Here is a 21,810-nt window from a genome sequence, read left to right as displayed (position 1 = left end):
CCCTGCCTGCTTGGTTTTGCCCAATGGCCAGTGGAGTCCTGCCCTCTATAGAGAGGAAAAGGCATTGCCTCAGCTGTCAGGGGTGCTGAATTTCAGCTGTACTTTTGCCGGTAGCCAGATTTGTGGCCTTGGGCAAGGTTGCCTCATCTCTCTGGACCTCATTTGTAAAGCAAAGGACATGAATGACCTGATTTTGGAGGACTCTTTTAGACCTAAAATTCTATGCCATCAGTACACTGACCAGGTTTGTTCTTTATATTTTTATTTTGTCATGGTACCTAGGTGCTCAGCATCTTTGTCAGTTCTTCTGAGATAGGAACACTGAAGTCAGATGACTTGACACAGCCACAGAATCATTCCTCTGAAGCAAGACTCCAGAGCTTCCTCAACTATTGTTTAGCTTTCCTTAAATATGAGTTTATCAGGCAAGTTGGAGGGTGGCCAGGCACGGTGGCTTACGCCTGTAATCTCAGCACTTTGGGAGGTTGAGGTGGGCAGATCACAGGGTCAGGGGTTCAAGACCAGCCTGACCAACATGGTGAAACCCTTTCTCTACTAAAAATACAAAAATTAGCTGGGTATGGTGGTGCACACCTGTAATCTCTGCTACTCAGGAGTCTGAGGCAGGAGAATTGCTTGAACCTGGGAGGTGGAGGTTGCAGTGAGCCAAGATCACACCATTGCACTCCAGCCTGGACGACAGAGCAAGACTGTCTCAAAAAAAAAAAAAAAAGATGAAGAGTGGGTGGCAAATGATGGATAGAGCCTGAGGTCTCATGGTATTTGTTACATGAGCTTCTGATGGTTTAGCATTCGCTGTTATATTACCCCTTCCTGACCTCTTCCAGGCTGGAATCCATTTTGTTCCTTAATTTTTTTTTCATTTGAAATTTGGAAAAAAATCTGATGAAACCACTAGAGAAATTGCTTAAAATTCTTTTTTTCCTGCATTTGTTTTATTTTTATATAGCTATTGACATGTGGATGTATGGTTTGTATCTTTGATGTATGATATCACATTAAAACATAATCTATGTTATTACAAGTTTTCCTAATCATCCTTTTAACTGCCAGCTATATAATATTTGTCTGCAATTTATTTAGTCCTTTGCCCCATTGTAGAATATTTAGGCTGTCTCTAGCTTTTAGTTATTGTAAAGGAGGCTGTGATGAGCATCTTTTTGTATAATGCTTCGATGGACATTAGAATTATTTTTTAAGGATGGATAGAATCATAGAATTACTTTGCAAAAAAAGAGATGTATTTAAGGCTTTGATACATTTTGTCAAATTGCTTTCTGAAAGGGGAACTCATCTGTGGCTCGGTAAGTTCGAATGTTGAGGGTAGGAGGATGTGGCAGTCTCACCCAGGCCATTGAGGGTTCCCACGCTGTTTACCATCCAGCGGCTGATGGTGTGGTTGGCCAGTGAGTCGAACATGCTGCTCAGAGCACTGGCTCCAGCCGCAGTGCCAATCAGGTACTCCAGGATCAGGTTCCAGCCAATGAAAAATGCCACAAATTCCCCAACAGTGACATAGCTGTAGGTGTAGGCAGATCCTGTGGTCTTGGGGACTCGAACTCCAAACTCTGCATAGCAGACCCCTGCAAGGGACAAACATACACAGATGGTGGACTTCAGGAGATGAGGTGACATCCTGTGGCTAACAGTCTTGGGTAGAACATGTTAAGGCTCTCTAGGATCTCAGAACAAATACACAAAATTTTATGTACATGAATAGATTCAAAGCCGACTCTGATCTCTTCCAGCCTCACTTCTGAAAAATGTGAACCTGAATGCCTAGCAAGGCAATCAGAACTAATTTTACTGAACTGTTGGAAACTAATCTTTATTTAGAAAAAATTCCACTTGTGTGTGTCTCTGTCATGTTCCTTAGGTGTCAGACAGCCTGTGTGAACCTGGGCCCAATTCACTATGATCCCCACCCTTTATGGCGCCGGGGTTATATTATGCACAGACGACTTCTCTTTTGGTTTCTACATGTTATAGAAGGTACTCCTCATTTGAGAGTGATACTTTGAGCAATCTGTGAAAATGCTGTACTATATCTAGTAGATAGATAAAAGATGAAAATATAAGTAAATTACTAACAAGGAAATTTAGCACATGGACAAAAGATAATTTAATAAACACTTTTAGAGACCTGTCATGTGCATGGCAGGGTGTGAAGCACTGAAGATAAAAGAGACAAGTGGCATATGCCCCTGCCCTCAAGGGGACAGAGGCCATTAGTGCCCATTGTAGGCTTGGGCACTGTGTAAGCTTGACAATGTAAAAATGTATAACAACTGGAGTAGAGATGTGAGACATGTACTCAGAGGATTTTGAGGCATATGTAGGGATTAACTGGATGAGGAAGGTGGAACATGAGGCAAAGACATGGCAGAGAGAGACTGTATCAAGTATTTGGGTGGAGGGGGAGTGTACAACGAGGTATTAGAAGGCGACGAGGCTAGCTAAGTAAGCAGAGCCATGTGTTTTCCAAAGTGGGTTCAGGGCCCACTTTCACCACAATCATCTATTGAATCTTCATTTCAGGAGATAGGAACCAGGATGCTGCATTTTAACCAGCTCCCCCGGTAATGCATGTGGTCACTTGTACCTGAAAGGCACTGGACTATTGCCTTATTCTTTAATGTAATTAGAGAATAAATTAAAAAGAGGTGAAAACACACCAAACTTCTGGGAGTTGGGAGAATTTCCAATTTTGTGCTGAGAATTCTGGGTGTGGGCCAGTGGGTGGGGCAAGAAGTTGGAGGACAGTCCGAGGACAGCGGGAGGAAACATACCCGGGGGTGGGATGTAGGGGGATGTAGGAGGGAGCTCAAAGTCAACTTTACCTTCAGTCCCAATTTTGTTAAGGGTCAGCCCTGAGGTTCTCTCATCACAAACCAGGGAACAATAGTTCACTCTTTTGTGAATAAAGAAAGCAGGTTTCTTCTCCTTTGGAAGGGGGCGAAATGAATGCAAAGAAGCAAAAACAGAGAGGTCAAAAGCAACGGCACGACAAAGGATTCCATGGAATGTACTGTCTCTTCCTCCCCGTCGGCTGCTTCAGTTGTCAGGATGTCTACATGGAAGAAGCACTGGACCAGTTATGCTGGGCTCCTGTTTCTATTCCATCCCTATAGATTCAGCGTCCTTGTTTCTGAAATAAAAGTATTATACCAAAGCTTCTATTAACGATCTCCTAACTCTGACACTCTAGGATTCCATCTGTTACGTTGAATTTTGTAAATTTTTTGCTGCAAAATCTATTGAGCACAACTTAGCTTTTCTTTTACATCAGTTACTATATCGTCTGGTGCCATGGAGATGCTCTCAGGGACAGTGAAGCTGTTTGTCTCTACATTAACGGCCCGGGCTGTTATTTATTTTGAGTTGCTCTATCAGTCCTCCTCCCCTTACTTTGTAAATACAGCTTTTCCTCTCTTTCCTTGATGTTAGACTGTCAGCTGTACTTCCTGTTGCTATCACAGTGCTTACCTGGAGCAGTCAGACTATCTCTTTTCTAAATTGCTGCTTCCAACACCTGCTATTTAAATTGTTAGAGTGAGTCTAAAATTAAGAGGAAATGGTCTTTGAAGAAAGGCCTAAGAGCTCTTCCACGGGGAAAGTATAGAGTGTGCATGCACTAAATACGAGAACCTGATGCTATTTTCTTGGATGCTGTGTGTTTTCAGGGTTCTCGGGAGCTGAGTCTGCACATACAGATTTGGTTGCTCTTTTAGTGCCGTGTGAGGAAGGAAGTGAGCAACTCACTTCCCCGTGTTGGCATCAGACCCGCAGCATTATCCAGTAATCCCTATGTTCTATGAGCTTATTCTCATCACCCAACTTTGCCACCTGACCATTCGATCTGACAAATGAAATTTTAAAATACCCATTTCGCCACCAGAATACACTTGCCAAGGGTAATTAGCAGATGGCCAAGTCTTTATTAGGTCTTGTGAACGGACCAGTCCATTGATGTCTGAATCAGAGAAAAAGGCCCTGGCCGTGCATGGTATAAGGAGCATTTGGAATCTTAGCCATTTCCCAAGGCCTTGCTGGGTTACTGATGACTATGGTTTGTGGAGAACAGTGGGAAAAAATCAATCGGCCACTAACCATATTAGACAATTTCTGCTCCAAGAAATCATTGTTTTGGACACACTGTAAAATATCTTATAATATTTAAAAATTTTTCTGATTTGTTTGTATGGAAAAATTCAGACTTATGGTGGGCACTAGAGAGCATCTAGCCTGGCATTTAAGCTTACTGGTGAGAATTGAATGTTTACAGCCTCAAATGTCCTGAGAAAAATGTTCTCATTCATTCAACTATTTTGAAATATCTGGTAAGTAAGAGAAACACATTCAAGAGTATCTTTCTAATTTCAATAAGAAATTAAAAGCATGGAAAGGGATTATTATTATTATTATTATTTTTAACAGAGTCTCACTCTGCTGCCCAGGCTGGAGTGCAGTAGTGTGATCTCAGGTCACTGCAACCTCCGCCTCCTGGTTTCAAGCCATTCTCCTGCTTCAGTCTCCTAAGTAACTGGGATTACAGGCATGTGCCTCCATGACTGGCTAATTTATGCATTTTTAGTAGAGATGGGATTTTACCATTTGGCCAGGCAGGTCTCGAACTCCTGACCTCAAGTGATCCACCTGCCTCAGCCTCCCAAAGTGCTGGGATTACAGCGTGAAGCACTGTGCCTGGTGAAACATTGGTTTTTATCCCAGATTATCTAGGGTCCTAGAGTAGTGAGTGTCCAGGGGCGAGTTACTTACCCCCCTATGGATGTAATGAGGTGGCCAACTAAATTCACTTTAGGGCCCCTTCTGATGCATCTTTCTTTGATTTCACAGCTAAAGCCAACTCTTAACCATCTAGTTAGTGGGGGAAACTGAAGAAAATACCATATGAACCAATGGTTCTTAATGGAGGTGGCGTTGACTCCTAGGGGAATTTTGGAAATATGTGGGTGTGTCTACGGTTCTCACAATGATTGTGGGCACTTGTGGCATTAAGTGGACAGACGCCTGGGGTATTCGTCATTCTGCAATGTGACTGACTCACGGATTGAAGCTCTGCCTTGTATCACATATGACTGCTGATGGCTCCAGTGGCATTCATTTAAGTACAAACCTGTTTGTAATTTTTGAACTTGAATTTATCTCCCTTCTACACATGCACACAAAGTAAATTTTTTGGCATGGTTTTTAGACATTGAGTTTTCTAGGACGGCAACAGCTGGGCGAATTGAGAGACAGTTGTCATTTGTTCGGTTTGGAATTAACCGAGTTGATCATCATTCTGGAGGACCAACATCAACAACAATGTTATTTATGGTCTTTGAGCATCAAATAACAGACCTATGTGAGTCTGCATTTGTGGCAGCTGTACTCACAGAGGTTCTATAAGTGACCGCAAACACCTGACGACTCCGTTGGGTCTCCTAATGTATGCATGCCCAGCATTCATGTTGAAATAAATATTGTTTTATTCAAAATAACTTTTTTGATTTATCTTTCATACTCAAGGTCTATTCATTTTTTAAAAAATTAAGTGTGTAGGAAGGTAACCATCTCCAGTTTTCATCCAGAATAGTAGAGGCAGCATTATAAAGTATTTATTACCAAAAATGAATTTGGGTGTACTAGGGTAGATAATCACTGTTTTAAATGAGAGATCAACAGCCAGGCGTGGTGGCTCATGCCTGTAATCCCAGCACTTTGGAGACTGAGGTGGGTGGATCACCTGAGGTCAAGAGTTCGAGCTTAGCCTGGCCAACATGATGAAACCCCATCTCTACTAAAAATGCAAAAAAAAAAAAAAAAAAATTAGCTGAGTATGGTGGCAGACGCCTGTAGTCCCAGTTACTCTGGAGGCTGGGGCAGGAGAATCACTGGAACTTGGGAGGTGGAGGTTGCAGTGAGCCGAGATTGTGCCATTGCCCTCCAGCGGGGGCAACAGAGCAAGACTCTGTCTCAAAAAAAAAAAAAAAAAAAAAAGAGATCAATGTATAAATAATCTTAATTTGGTGAATCCATTAAAAAATTTTGCCCGAGTCACCTTTCTAATCATATTTGCCTTATGCTATTATCAAAGTGATTTTGCATTTTGTGGTTATCCACCAAGTGATTAGAGGGAGAAGCATATTGATTTCAAAAGTACTTATTAATATAGCTAGAGAGAATCAATATGAAATCCAGAGTTTAGGTGCAGGCAGCCATCGCTGAGTGACCGCAAGCTGCAGACCACATGATGGAAATTTTCCCTTGGTCAGAGTTGGGAAATCTAAGTCCTGGAGAAATATAAAGGATTTATTTCAGCAGGACTAGAGGTAATAAGCCTGCAAGTCTGATACCTTTTCAATTACCCGCCATGTAAGTCTATCGTAAACATATTCCTATTTATATTTTGTCCGATTTCTAGTGTTTTATATTTCTATATGCAGAACGACTTGTGGTTGAATTGACAATTTGTCAGCCTAAAAATCAGCTGGGCTTGGAGAGGACTTCCACATTGAAAAGTGGGTTGGGACAAGGTATCAGGAGAGTCTTAATTTGCAATATTCCCTGTTAATCTTCTTTTGTGTATCTCAGATGATGTGTGATTTGGGGTTCAGAAATATATGGTCCTTTTCAATGTGAATTTTTTTTTCAAGTTAGAATAAAGATCCAGCCATAGGTTTAGTTCTTTCAGACAGGCTGCATACAACGTTGACCTTTCCAAATGATGCTTAACATAGCACAACCCAATAGCAAAGGTAGTCATGACATGCTTCTCCCCGGGATTCCCTGTTGACCTCTTAGAACCAGGAGGCAAACTTCTTCCTAAACTGGTAAAGGAGAAAGACCCAGCTGTGAGTAGGCAAAAGGAGGAAATCTATTTTTTAAGTGGAGAAGCTCTTCCACATAAAGGTGAAGTTACTGGAGGTACAGTTTCTCTAATATCATGAATTCAATTATTATCTTGCCTGGTCATAAGTTGAGAAGGGCTTCTCCACTTAAGAATAGATTTCCCTCTGCATTCCACCAAAGTGAGCCATTAGGTAAATAAGTACTTTTAAATAAGAGTACTTTTACCTGGAAGGATTAAATCTAGGGGTTATTCACACTTGAATGCTGATTACTCAGACAGATTTTTCCATTAACATGTGGTTTACCTTACTTTGACTATTCCCTAACCTACTTCTCAGTTATTTTAACACTTTCCTAAATACCTTTTGACTTTCTAATTTCCTTCCTTTGTTCCACACACATTGTTAAGTGGCTACTAAATGAGGCACTGCAATGAATGACAGAGACACAAATGGTAAGACAGATTTCCTGACCTTGAGGCATCTATATTTCAATCCGGAAAGAGTTTAATCGGCGGCTCACGCCTATAATCCCAGCACTTTGGGAGGCCGAGGCGGGTGGATCACCAGGTCAAGAGATCGAGACCATCCTGGTCAACAAGGTGAAATCCCATCTCTAATAAAAATACAAAAATTAGCTGGGAATGGTGGTGCGCGCCTGTAGTCCCAGCTACTCGGGAAGCTGAGGCAGGAGAATTGCTTGAACCCAGAAGGCGGAGATTGCGGTGAGCCGAGATCGCACCATTGCACTCCAGCCTGGGTAACAAGAGCGAAACTCTGTCTCAATAAATAAATAAATAAATAAATAAATAAACAGCTGATTCCATACGGCCAGCATTTCATACTATTGAGCATTTATGAGGTGTTCTTGGAGCCCAGTGTGGTGAGCGTGGCTCTCAGGGAACATGGTTCTTTGGTTGTGGTGGAAGCAGGGAGATTGGGGGAGGGAGCCTTTTGAGCTACTTCTTGGAGGGGGGAGCTGGGCTTCGCCAGTGAGAAAAAAAATAGGGGAAGGTGTGGTTTCAGGCAGATGAAAAGGTGTAGTTGGGCTGACACATGCATGCTGCTTTGGAAATTGTGGAAGATGAGCCTGCAGAGGTGGACTGAGATCACATGATTGAGGGAGTGGGGCCTTTTTAATAGTCCGGTGGACTACCTGAAAAGGACTGCAGTTCATCTACTTGTGTAGTTTAAAGTTCTTTCTTAGTTGTAGAACTCTTTTTGTTTTCACAGTCTTATTTGAGAACCCAGTACATAAATAGGTGAAAGCGGGTGGCTCCATCTGAGGGAGGAGGAGAACTGAGGCTGGTCTGCTTAAGGTCTCCTTCACCCCATACCTCCCCAAAGCCCCTGACCCTCCTTTGTGGACCCCCAGGACTGAGCATGGGTATGGGAAGGAGTGTCAGTTGCTCGTCAGGGTTGCTCTTTTTTTAATAAAATAAATAAAATGCGGCTGAGCCCCAAACCTGAAGCTCTGTATTCAATTAATGGCAGAGTTTGGGCTAGAACTGAGGTCTCCTGATACCCAGCCTCAGGAGCTTTTCAAGTCACGCGTTCATTTATTCAATGCACTGATAAGGTATTATCTCATGCATCTATATCATCTTTTAAGGCTTCAAAGGTGAACAGGAAGAATACAGTCTCCTTTCTGTGGGCCTTATGGTGTCATGGAGGAAACACACCAGAAAACCAACCAACCAGAAGCACCGTCCAAGGGGAAAGAAGCCATCAAGAAATAGAGGGAGTAGAGGCAGGTGTCCAAGAAAAAAATCTGCCAACTTTACAGTTTCATTCAGGCCTCTGGGATCAGCGACAGCTGGAGAGTTGAGTCAGGTTGGCTTGGGCAGGGGGGACACAGGCCACTGATATCAGGCCCTATTAGGCGTTTTGCCTATACTGTATCTTATACTTCACAGTAGGTAGGTAGGAAGGTTGGGGTGGGCTGATGTAGCAAATGAGGTCAGTGATTTCTCATCCACGAAGTCATTCTTCCCAAGGGCCAACTATCTGCCATCTCCCAGACACAGGATGGAATCAGCTGTTGGGCTACACTGGTGAAATTCACCACTTAGACCCAAACGTGTCTTTAAGAAAGTCCTCACCAAATATAGCATTTTGCTGAGAGTTATTACTCATCTTCTTGCTTTTATTTATTTCTTTTTTTTTTTTCTGAGATGGAGTCTCACTCTTTCACGCAGGCTGGAGTGCAGTGGCGCCATCCCAGCTCACTGCAACCTCTGCCTCCCAGGTTCAGGCAATGCTCCTGCCTCAGCCTCCTGAGTAGTTAGGATTACAGGCTTGTGCCTCCACGCCAGGCTAACTTTTGTACTTTTAGTAGAGATGGGGTTTCACTATGTTGGCCAGGCTGGTCTGGAACTCCTGACCTCATGATCTGCCCGCCTCAGCCTCCCAAAGTGCTGGGATTACAGGCGTGAGCCACCATGCCCGACCTCATTTTCTTAAAACATCTCTGTTCCTTTTCTAAAGCCACAGTGGGGCTAAGACATGCTGTATATGTAGCTATGGTGGCTAATCCTGCCTAAATGGAGATGGGAGTGGGGTATGAGGAGAAATCACAGGACCTCAGAGAGAAAGGAAGTGTGAATTCTCTCAGAAATGTTTCTTTTCCCCATGACGCCGAGTTCCGTATGGTGAGTAACGTGGTGTCCCCGTCATTGCTCTCTTGAGACGCAGGTTGCTGGGTCCTGAGAAGCACTGTCCAGGCCCCATGATATGCGGCTGGACCCAGTGAACCTGCACTGACGTGCTCTTCCTGATGCCCTTGGTTAGCCAAGAAAACGGTGGGTTTCTTCTTCAGGGAGTGATTGGTCAGGTGCTCTGTCCCCTCAGCCTCACTGCTACTGTCTCTTCTCCTTGAGCAATCTCAGTCACTCCATCACTGGTCAGGGAAACCCAGGCAATTTTCACAAACGTGTCTGGAGGAAAAGCAGTTTGTCTGGGAATGCCTATGCTTCTTTGTGTCTAAGAAGAGACTCATGATTTCTCTGCCCAAGCAGGCCCCAGGTGGACAGTAACCACCTGTGCTTAGGGGACAGGCAGCATCATTAATCAGGGGCTGTATGACACCATTAGTTATTGAACTTGACAGGGCTCCAGTGAAAGGTGGGTAGGGAATAGAGGACACTGAAGTCCCCCAAGCCACAGCATCAATATATCAACATATAAACAGGTAAGAAATAGTTGTCCTTAAAGTCAGAGAAGTGACCCCCAAAACAGTTCAAGGAAGTTTAATAATTTGTTGATTCAATGTAACCAACCTACAGGGTGTGGGGGCTCACGCCTGTAATCCCAGCACTTTGGGAGGCTGAGGCAGGCAGATCACCTGAGGTCAGGAGTTCGAGACCAGACTGGCCTACATGGTGAAACCCCATCTCTACTAAAAATACACAAATTAGCCAGGTGAGGTGACAGGCACCTGTAATAGCAGCTATCAGGAGGCTGAGGCAGGAGAATCACTTGAACCCAGGAGGCGGTGGTTGTAGTGAGTCAAGATCAAGCCACTGCACCCTAGCCTCGGCGACAGAGTAAGACTCTGTCTCAAAAACAAAACAAACAAAAAAAGAATGTAACCAACCTGTCTGTTTACTCTCTTCTCTAGCTCTCCCTCTATGAAAATATTTTGGAGGCAATTGAAGGTACAGTTTCGATAATATGAGGAATTCCAGCATTATCTTGTCTGGTCATAATTGTTAATAAGCATCAATGTACATTATTTTACTTGACTGCTTTATCAGATGATGATGATGATGGTAATTGATGATGATGGTGATGATAATGCTCATGTGGTTACTTTCAACTAAAGAACCCACAGGGTTATCTGTGCCCCAGCCAATCTTCTGGCCCAGATTGGTCCTTCTTCAGTGCTGAAGTGGCAGATGGGCTCGAACTGCCTTTTTCTCTCCTCCTCACATTTTTATGTGGGTGGCTTCAGATTATCATCGAAGGCCACCTAGGAAGGACAAGGTCGCTACAAAAGGCACATGTTTTCTCGGCATCTACCCATGCTAGGCTCATTGTACATGGTTCCACACGTGATGCTCAGACAACCTGTGAGAATGCTGATGCCAGCTTCTGCAGCCCCTTTTTGTTTTAGGAGAGGGAGTGAGGTGTCATAGAACTCACCCAGCCTCTGGAGAGAGACCCAGAGTGGGTATGACAATGAAGTAAGATGTTGCACACAGATCACTTTGCCCAGTGCCTGGCACACAGTAGGTGCTTAATAAAGGACAAATAAAATGATTGCTAGCTATGGTCTGGAGCAGGTGGCCCAATTCACTGACCTGGTTTCCCTCCCTGGAAAATGGTGCTGGTGGTGCCTACTATGCAGGTTGTTCTGGGTCATCAGAAGACACGTGTCACAGTTCTTGACATATGGTAGGCACGCCTTCAGGGGGAGCTAGGGCTGTTATTCATTGATGAGGAAGAGGAATCCCAGAGAGCTTTACCTAGCAGTAGCCTGTGGAATATTTACACAGGAGCCTTTGCCTCAGAGTGGGATAAAAGAGGTTGGAAGCAAGTATCGTTGGCTGATGGTTTTAGAGTCTCAGAGTTTGTAGGAAGATTAGAAATCATGTTGATTCTAGACCAAGCCCTAGGTGTGCTCAACCCACTTCTAAAGCAGAACCTGGAGGGAACACAGGGAAGGGAAGAATGGGGCCAGAGACTCCGGACTTAGGAGGCTTGCGGGAGAGAATCTTTTGGTGATGGGGATTTGCTTACAGCACCTACTTCCAGTTCTCCCCGATCCTGTGATACAAACTTCTAACACTTTCACCTCCTTCCTTCTCCACTCCCCTTTTCTACTCCCCCACCCCTCAGAACTCTAGGCGAATTTGGCTTTCTATAGGGTACACATATACAATTTGCATTTTATGGCGTGAGTGTTGCCACCTGCTGGTGGATGAGGATGGAAGGCTGGCATGCGCTGGGTAAACTGGCCACAGTGTCTTCTGTGCACAGCTGACAAAGATGGGGTTACCGTTCTTCCTAAGAGTCCCACCTACATCATCCTGATAGATTGTTTCCAGCTAAGTAGCCTCTACTGAATGCAACAGCAATGGTGCCCTTTGAGCTAAATTTTGAACAAGAGAACTCCAATGAATGGAACAGTGACTTTCTTGGATACACTGGGGGGGCTTCTTGAAAGAGGCTTTCCCACCAAGGAAAACAGCAAATGTTCTTGGCTGAGTTTATAGTATTCTGCCTCATAAGCACTCTCCTAATTAAAATAGTCTTAGAAGTGTTTTCAAAGGAGCGGGTGTTTGCATCTATGCTTCATATATAAGAGAAATTCATTATATTGTTTTTTTTTTTTAAAGTCTAAGAAATTATAAGCTAGGGCATTTATAAACAAACTTTTTATACAGTCGAGGGCTATTATGGAATTTATCCCAAGTAGGAAATGTCTAAAGAGTTAGTAAGATCTACAGATATATGTGAGCCAATATGTGGATATGCAAATATATATGTACATGTATACATTATATATATATGTTTTCAATTACTTTGCAAGGGACGTTTTAGGGTTAGATCTGTGAGGGTGACCAGTGGTGAGGAATAGTATATAAAGTGTTTGTGATGCATGCCAGCAAAAAATTGCTTTTCACATACATACGCATGACTCTTAATGAAACACAGGCGCAGGTTGTGTCCAGGGCAAATGCGTTCCTTGGGTTGTTAAAGAAAAGATCCATTGTCTTGCTTGCTGTTTGTTCTCCTCCATGCTAACGCCACCTTTGCATTGTGGTGTTTGCCTTCACTGCACTCCAGAAATTGCCATCTCTAACCCACAAGCTGTCAACAGAATGGCCTTTTATCAGTGTCCCTGCAGCTTGTGATGCAAACACTCATTCCCTTCTGTTCCCTTGTGTGAGAATCTGTTCTTCCTTCGGTTTCACTCCCTTTCTTCTGTGCACTTCTCTCCTTTCTCCATCGTGGCTTCTTATTTATCCATCTTCATCTGTGTGCAGTCACTTAACAAAGTTCTCCCTTAAGTTCTTTTCTCTCCTTGCACCCCTTTGCTTTGGTGATCTCACTTCCTTGCCAGGGCAAGTGCTAGGAGCTCTTTGATTCCCTGGGGTGCCCATGGCTCCTTGTCACCAGCCTCTGTGCACTAGCAACGTGAGGAGCAGGCCAGAGTGTTCAAAGTAGATGGTCCGGGACAGGCAAAGCTCCTGAACTGCTGTGGTCAGCCAGTTAGACTCCACTTAGAAAGTCTGCCTGTGCAGACCTCTGAGGGCAAGCGCTGGTGCTTGGCGTAACTCCTCTTCATGAGTTTCCATCAACATTCCCGTCTCAGGTGTTTATCCCATGACTGTCGGCAGGTACCATGCCTTACTTATCTCTGCATCTCTAGCATCTGTTTCAGTGCACAAAGTTGAGGCTGCTTAAATCTACTTCTTCAGAAAAAGTACTTTGTCACGATACCTCTTTTGTTTTCCTTTATAGCACTTGTCACTGTTTGTAATTATTATCCATGTTTATTTACTTGTTGTTTTGAGGCACAACCTATCAGTGTGTTTTAAGGCACAGCCTTGTTAAAGGAGGCTGTTCCTGTAGAGAAGAGAATTCCTCTGGGGCATACACCTTCAGAGTCAAAAGCATGCTGCTTGAGCAGGTTCATCTGGAGGACAGTGAGTAGGAGGCAAGTCTATCAGTCTTTTTGCTGGGGGTGGACTGAGGCGCTTCAGCATTGGAACCAGGACTACTCATTTGCATTAAGAACCTAGCCTTGTTAGGTTGAAATCTGGCCAATAGTCTTGGTGGTGTTGATAATAACACAAATATTACTGAGCATTTACTATGTGCATGGGCATACTAAGCACTTTACATACAAAATCTTAATCTTCACAAGACGGTTATAATGCAGAAACAATTATAATTTCCATTTGCAGATGATGAATCCAAGATCTCCACAGGTTATCAAGACTTCTCACCCTTTACCACATCACATAACCCACCTAGAAAATGACACTTGGTCCGGGTGCAGTTGCTCACGTCTGTAATACCAGCATGTTGGGAGGCCGAGGCAGGCAGATTGTCTGAGATCAGGAGTTCTAGACCAGCCTGACCAACATGGCGAAACCCTGTCTCTACTAAAAATATAAAAATTAGGGTATGGTGGCGGGTGCCTGTAATCCCAGCTACCTGGGAGGCTGAGGCAGGAGTGAGGAACCCGGGAGGCTGGAATCGCTGGAACCTGGGAGGCAGAGGCTACAGTGAGCCGAGATCATGCTATTGCACTCCAGCCTGGGCAACAAGAGCGAAACTCTGTCTCAAAAAAAAAAAAGATATTTATATGTATACAAAAGGAGGTAATGTATAAAAAGGCAAGCCTGCTCACTAGCCTGGGGCCTGTGTCATTTTCCAGGTGTCCTATAGCTGAAGGATCTATATCTTGGCACATGGTACACCTCTAACTTTCAGCAACCTGTTTGGGAAGCTCTAGGGTTAAGTGTATTTCCCAACTCACGCAAGGATAAAATGGCAAAACAGGACTTGAACTGAGGCAGTTTAGCTGCAGAAACTAATTGCACCTGGCTCCCAGAGGCTCGTTGGGATTGGGATGTGTGTGGGGGGGAGCTGAGACAATAGGCCCTTCTTTACAAATCTTTTCCCTCCCTGGATTCTTTTTCATGAAAACTCATGTGACAGGCAATCCAATTCAAACTCTTCATTTTTTCAGAGGAGGAAACCAAGACCTAGATGGTTCTTGGTTTCCTCCTCTGAAACCAAGTTGTTCACATGTTGTGAACAACTTACCTGAGGGCTCTGAGCTGCTGAGGCTGAGAGATCGAATTAGACCTCAGGTGTTCTGACTTCTGACCTAGGCCTGATCCTCTCTTGCAGCACTCACAATTATTTCACCTGTGTCTTGTTTCTTCATATTGATGTGAAGCCCTTTGTTTCAGAGTTATTTTCCGTGTTCTGCAGCATCTCCTACTATGCTGGGGCCAGAGAAGGTGGTCAGTCCCTCCCACACCATGCTAGGTGCTCGTGGTGTGCACCGTCCATGCTACTCGGTGCTGCAGAAGATGTAAAAAAGCCCAGGTTTTCCTGGCTTTGCTGGAGGAAACTCGTTATTACCATCAGCAGTTTGAAAACTTGCAAATTTCTATTAAAACGTGCTCACCTTCTCTGAATTGGTAACTGACATCCTTCCTACAGTGCTGTCAATCGATCCCTGTGTAGAAGAGTCACATGAACTTTACAATACCTTTCTCCTCACTGCTGACAGGTTACAGAAAGATGCTGAGCTTACAAGTCATTCTCATGACCTGGTTTAGAGAAATTTTGGTCTAGAAAAGTGCTCTGCTAATCAATAGGGTAAGGTACAGGGTCTTTTGAAACCCCAATAAAAGTGAGGGTTCCTGGATTCATTTGATTCTCTTTTGGTGAGTTTTTAAATTTAGGGCCGGGCCGGGCACGGTGGCTCACATTTGTAATCCCAGCACTTTGCGAGGCTGAGGCAGAAGGATAGCTTGAGGCCAGGAGTTTGAGACCAGTGTGGGTAACATTGCAGCACCACCTGTCTCTACAAAAAAAAAAAAAAAAAAAAAGAAAGAGAGAATGAAAGAAAGAAAGAGAAAGAAAATTAGTTGGGTGTGGTGATGTACACCTACAGTCTCAGCTACTGAGGAGGCTGAGGTGGGAGCGTTGCTTGAGCCCAGGAGTTTGAAGCTGCAGTGAGCCATGATCATGCCACTGCACTCCAGCCTGGAGAACATAGTGAAACCCTATCTCAAACGCAAATAAATAAATAATACACTTAGAAGTTTGTGCCTGTATGAAGCAGTTTTGGGGGTCATGGTCTCTAGAATCAGGCTGAATCATATTTAGACCCAGCCTTTGCCACCGATCACCTTGTGGCTCTGGACAAGTCACCTAATCTCTCTGAGCCTCAGTTTTGTTATCTGCAAAATGAGTATAATAATGGCATTTATTTTGTAGGGTTTGTTGGGATTGTGCAAATGGTTTTCAGGTAGTGTGAGGCACAGCAAAACTCCTCAAGTTTAGTTTTATGATGAGTCATAGAATGGGGACATTAATATCCACATGGGAGGAAGAGTGAGAGGATTAAATGAGATAATGTATGCATAGTGCCCGGTGCACAGTATTTGCCTAGTAACAATAATATGCACTAACATTTACCATGTGCTTGCTAAGTTATATCTTAGAGACTTTATGAGCATCAGGAGTAGCTGCATCATCATTCTGATTTTGACATGGCTGTGTATTTGGACATTTGCGAGAACTGCTCTTCCAGAGGTTTGAGGACTAGCATGCATTTGTTCATCTTTGCATTTCCTTCCCATCATCTCAATATTCTGCCTCTTCCACTCCTCATTGTGGTTGAGAGCAGTTTCCAGAGGTGTTTCGGGGAAACAAACAAATGCAAGTTGTGGAATGGATGACTAATCCTAGATCACAGAGGAGTTGCAAAGGACCAACCCTTCTGTTTCACCTCTCAAGGCTGTCTTCAATTTGGGGAGGGAAAATTGTTTATTGTTCTGAAAGATAATACAAGGGAATTTGTCAGACTATCTACATAGACTGAGTTTTTAAAGAAATCTTTCTTTGGTCATGAGAACCAAACCCAAGGTGAACACTGAAATGGGGATGCTACGTTTGGGCTTTGAGAGAACCAGCCAAGGAGTTGGTTGGGAACCTGTGGGGAGACATCTGCTTAACAGGGCTCTGCTCTCTTACCTCCTCCCCAGGGATTCCATTACCATGAGATTGCCTGATGATGGATCACAAGGTGCCAAAGATCAAATGAGGATGGCAGGAAATACAAATTATAAACCCTAACGCCAAATCATAAACTAAGGGTGTTGAGAAAAATACTGCTCAGTGTGGTGACCCTTCATTGCCTTTTAGACCCAATTGATGGGAACTGATCACAATTTATTAATTCACATCTAATGAGAAAGATTTTCTGGCTTCAAAGACCTCAGAGATAGCTTGCTGAAGTGGCAGAGCATGAGCTTTGGCGTTCACGTTCACAGATTGGAGTTTTGGCATGGCACTAAATAGTTGTGGGATGTTCGGGAAGTTCCTTTAGTCTCTGGCTCTGGCTCCTCACCTGTAGAGCAGAACTAAAGTCACCCCTCCCTCCACAGGATTGGTGAGGATGGAAAGGAGGTGCTACACGAAAGCCCCTTCTGCCGTGTGATACACGCAGACGAGTTTTAGCCCCCTCATGGTGTTCTGTGGTGGTCTTTTTGCAGAGTTTTCTGTTTCTATTTTCACTTTCTGTCACCAGAACTGTGTTGTAAAATCTATTATTTTAATGACATTAATTCAATAGTTTCTCTATTATTTGTCTTTCCTTGGCTAGAAAGAGCCTTTCTTGCTCTCCCTCCTTGTCCTTCATCTACTCATGCCCAAATTCACTTCCTCCTAAGCTTCCTTTTGACCTTTCAGGGATTAGGGCTTCATTTCTCCTGCAAGTTTTATACAATATGCCCATGACAACTTCCCCACCTCTATCTTCTTTCCACTGTATTACTAAAGTAAATATCGGGTCATGTCACTGAACTTCTCAATGTCTACCGAATGATACCTAACCTTCCCGGCATGGCCCCCCCATCCCTCCTTTGAGAATTTTCTTTGTTTAGTGAATTATCTCGGTGGATTATTTTGGTTGGGGAAAAATATTCTTTGGAGAATGGTGAGGATGAACTTGGAGGGTGACGAAGAAATACCTGCTTGGTAAGACATGGACAGAGTTTTAGGATATGGACAGTTTTAAGATATGGACAGAGTTTAGGGCTTGACAATGAGCGGAGTAGAAGGTGAGGTTGTGGGAGAAAGGCTGCCTATCCATGGGGCTAAAAGCTGGTGCCAACAAGAGAGGATTGTTGGATGTTTTCTAAAGGCAGAGAGAACTGGAGTGTCTTTTTTTTTTTTTGAGATGGAGTTTCACTCTTGTTACCCAGGCTGGAGTGCAATGGCGTGATTTCAGCTCACCGCAGCCTCCACCTCCTGGGTTCAGGCAAATCTCCCACCTCAGCATCCCGAGTAGCTGGGATTACAGGCATGCGCCACCATGCCCAGCTAATTTTTTGTATTTTTAGTAGAGATGGGTTTCACCATGTTGACCAGGATGGTCTCGATCTCTTGACCTCGTGATCCACCCGCCTTGGCCTCCCTAAGTGCTGGGATTACAGGCGTGAGCCACTGCGCCCGGCCTGGAGTGTCTTCTATTCAAGTGCGAGCTGTTTGCTCGGATTGACTATATCTCCCATCTGTGGTCCAAACTTTCCATAAAGTCTACGGCACACACAATCTCGCATTACTGATGCTTTGGGGAGATGAGTTTGATAATGATGATAAAGAAAGGGGACAGCAGGTAGGAGGTAAAATGCAAAGGGGAACGGAGACTCTGAAGAAGCAGAGACTTAGAGCCAGAAGAGTGAAGAGAAAATAAGCTTCACAACTCCCTAGATTTACTGAGGGGGACTTTAGATTTTCTCATTGTAAATTGGGAATCAGAACCAATTTTATTTAAATATTGCAGAACAAATTGACCTCAGCAAACTAGAAGGCTTCAGGGTTTTGCATCCATTATAGATTTGGCAGTGACAGCCCGTTTTTCTTTTCTTTCTTATCAACAGAATTCTGTACTTCTGGGGTTGGCAATATACCCAGTTAGAAGAATATACTTGTCAGCCTCACTGGCTGTGGCCAGATGTCCAAGTTTTGGCCAATGTCAATGGGAGAAATGGGGAAGGACTTGCAAGAAAGATTCTTAAAAAGAGGACAGAAAGAGGCCAGGTGCGGAGGCTCACGCCTATAATTCCAACAGTTTGGGAGGCCGAGGTAGGCAGATCACCTGAAGTCAAGAGTTTGAGACCAGCCTGGGCAACATGGCAAAACCCCGTCTCTACTAAAAATACAAAAATTAGCCAGGCATGGCGGCATGCACCTGTAATCCCAGCCACTCATGAGGCCGAGGCAGGAGAGTCGCTTGAGCTCGGGAGGCAGAGATTGCAGTGAGCCAAGATTGTGCCACTGCACTCCAGCCTCAGCAACAGAGTGAGACTCTGTCTTAAAAACAAAACAAACAGAGGACAGAAAGGTAAGGAATCACCTGCCTCAACTTCCTATTTTTCTTCCTGCCTTCTGGAACTCAGACATACTGACTGGAGCTTCAGAAGCCACCTTGGGTCTTGAGTCACCTTGCCATGGAAGACAAATGTCTGGTACAGCAGAAATATAAAGGGGCCTGTGTCTCCATGTCTGAGAGGCCACAACAGCAGCCTCTCTCCAGGTTCCTTGTACACAGGACAGAAATGAAATTATCTCTTATTTTGGTGTTCTGTTGCCTGCAATAGAATCTAATGTAATCTGCTAATACAGTAGCAGAGTAGCAGAATAATCACCAAGTGAGCTCTGGAGTCAGACGGCTTCTATCCATTCCTTATGCTGTCACCTCTTAAGCAGGAGCCTTAAGCAAATTACCAAACCTTTCAGAATCCTCTGTTTTCTCATCTGTAATATGCAGTAAAATAATGTGTTAAGCACTTAGAACTCTTTTGGTACAAAGTGGATAATAAATGGTAGTTGCCACTAAGACTATTACATTGTTACGACTATTATTGCCATAGTTACTTATTAGGTTTGGCATTCATCTCCATCAATAAGCAGTGGGACCCAATGGCAATGGGTCCTTTAGAAATAGATGAGAGGCAATTTCTTGCCTATTTTTGGTACTGCCCCAGGACTGATACATGGGGGGAACCCAATACATTTTTACTGAACCTTATCTTTTGCCACACATTTCTTATGAGTAGGCGACAAAAATTGTAAGTATTGTGTACCAGGGAAAGAACTGATGCTGTATATTCATACTGTTGTTGAATCCTTACCAAAAACATTTGAGAAATGAGCTCGAAGGGTTACTATAGAAAGTGTATGAGCTTAGGAGTCATTCAGAGCTGTATCCTGTTGGAAGAACAATGTTAGTAATGTTAAAAGAGAACTGGATGTAAGTTGAGAAAGAAAGTTACAGCTGCCTCTCTTCCACTACTCAAGTTCCTAAGACCCTCTCGGGGCTTTGAATGGCCAGATGTCACCGGCATGATGGCTTCGCTTTGTTTCATCCGTAGCCAACTATGTTAGAGACCTCTGTACACCATCCTGCCTCCACCCTTTGGTCTCTTCAAAAAGCTGTAGGTGGGAACCACTAAGAAAAAACCCATTTCCTCCATCTAGTTTATACAATCTGCAATACACAAAAGGGTTTTTAGGTTTGGCATAGCTATGGGGTCTGCTTGTGGCCTCCTGAGCTATTGAAGAGTAGATAAGACCTTTTGGACAAAGCACAAGCTGCTTCCTCTGATAAGTTTTCTTCCACCTGTGACAGGGCAGTGGGCAATTATAACGTTGGGGCGGGAGTAGTGGGAGGAGCTTGACAAGTTGCTATAACCTCCCAGCTTGACAAATTGGAAAGAAAATAGATGGCTCTCTGAGTCAGATTTGTTTCATGTTATAAGCTGGTTTGCATAGCATGGAGAATGGTGCTATACAAGGCCAGAAAACTCTTTTAAAATTGTGCTGTCCAAATAGTTTTATTATGTTGATGCAAAAGTAATTAGAATTAGAATTCCTTGGGGAACTTTAAAAAATTTCAATCCCTGGGCCAACGGAATTAGAAACTCTGGAGGTGGTGCCTGGGCATCAGTATTTTTAAAAAGAAATAAACAGAAATGGAAAGACAAGCCACAAACTGGAAAAAGTATTTGCAAAAATACATAACTAGTATAGGACTTTCTCCAGAATATATAAAGAATGCTTAAAAGTTAATAAGAAAATAAAAAAACCCGATTAAAAAATGGGCAAAAGGGCCAGGCGTGGTAGCTTATACCTATAATCCCAGCACTTTGGGAGACCGAGATACGTGGATCATGAGTCAGGAGTTCGAAACGAGCCCAGCCAATATGGCAAAACCCTGTCTCTACTAAAAATACAAAAATTAGCTGGGCGTCATAGCACATGCCTGTAGTCCCAGCTACTTGGGAGGCTTAAGCAGAAGAATTGCTTGAACCCGGGAGGTGGAGGTTGCAGTGAGCCGAGATCAGGTTGGGTGACAGAGTGAGACTCCATGTCAAAAAAAAAAAAAAAAAGGCAAAAGATTTACTTTACCAAGGAGAGCACATGGATGACAAACCCACAGAAAGATGTCCAACATCATCAGTAATTAGAGTAACGCAAATTAAAACCACATTTAAATATTGCTATATACGTTTTAAAATGGCAAACAAACAAACAAAACAACCACAAAAAACAACACTTGGCCATTCTGAGTGCTGGCAAGGAACTTGCGCATATACCTGTGTGAGTCAAAAATAATAGCTACTTTGGAAAAACGCTCACTGTTTATTGTAAAGTTGAGCATTCACATGTCATGCAAACTAACAACTTCACTCCTAAGTATTTACCTGAGAAACCACAACTTGTCTTTATATAAAAACCCACCTGTAGATATTTACAGTGAGTTTATTTATATTGGTGACAGACTGGAAACAATCCAGTTGTCCTTCGACTAGTAAAAGAATAAACGAATGGTGGTATATCTGTACAATGGGATACTACTCAGCTAGAAAATGGAACGACCTTCTGGTACACACGACATGAATGAATTTCAAATGCATCCTACTAAGTGAAAGAAAGCAAGCTTAAAAGTTACATACGGAATGATTCTATTTACGTCATGTTCTGGAAAAGGCAAAACGATAGGGACTGAAAACAAATCAGTGGTTGCCAGGGGCTAGGAGTGGGAGGAGGGATTAGCTACAAAGAGGCAGCATGACAAAATTATTTTGGGGGTGTGGAGCTCTTCTGCATCTTGATTGCGATGAAGCTTATGTGACTATTTGTTTTTATCAAAGCTAGTAGAAATGTAAATTAA

The 21,810-nt window shown here is 43.5% G+C and overlaps 1 protein-coding gene across 2 annotated transcripts in view; it reads right to left on the bottom strand.

The window, feature by feature from the left end:
- SLC7A14 (solute carrier family 7 member 14) overlaps window positions 1-21,810 on the bottom strand; it is a 128,297-nt gene that overhangs the window by 39,814 nt on the left and 66,673 nt on the right. For both annotated transcript variants that reach the window (XM_035278633.3, XM_002759388.7), the window contains one exon: window positions 1,368-1,604. In XM_035278633.3, coding sequence (XP_035134524.1) covers window positions 1,368-1,604 — 237 coding nt within the window. The remainder of the gene's footprint in view (window positions 1-1,367; window positions 1,605-21,810) is intronic.

Source organism: Callithrix jacchus, chromosome 17 (genome assembly GCF_049354715.1).
Source record: "Callithrix jacchus isolate 240 chromosome 17, calJac240_pri, whole genome shotgun sequence".
Lineage (NCBI taxonomy): Eukaryota > Metazoa > Chordata > Mammalia > Primates > Cebidae > Callithrix > Callithrix jacchus.
This window is presented reverse-complemented; position numbering and strand designations above follow the sequence as displayed.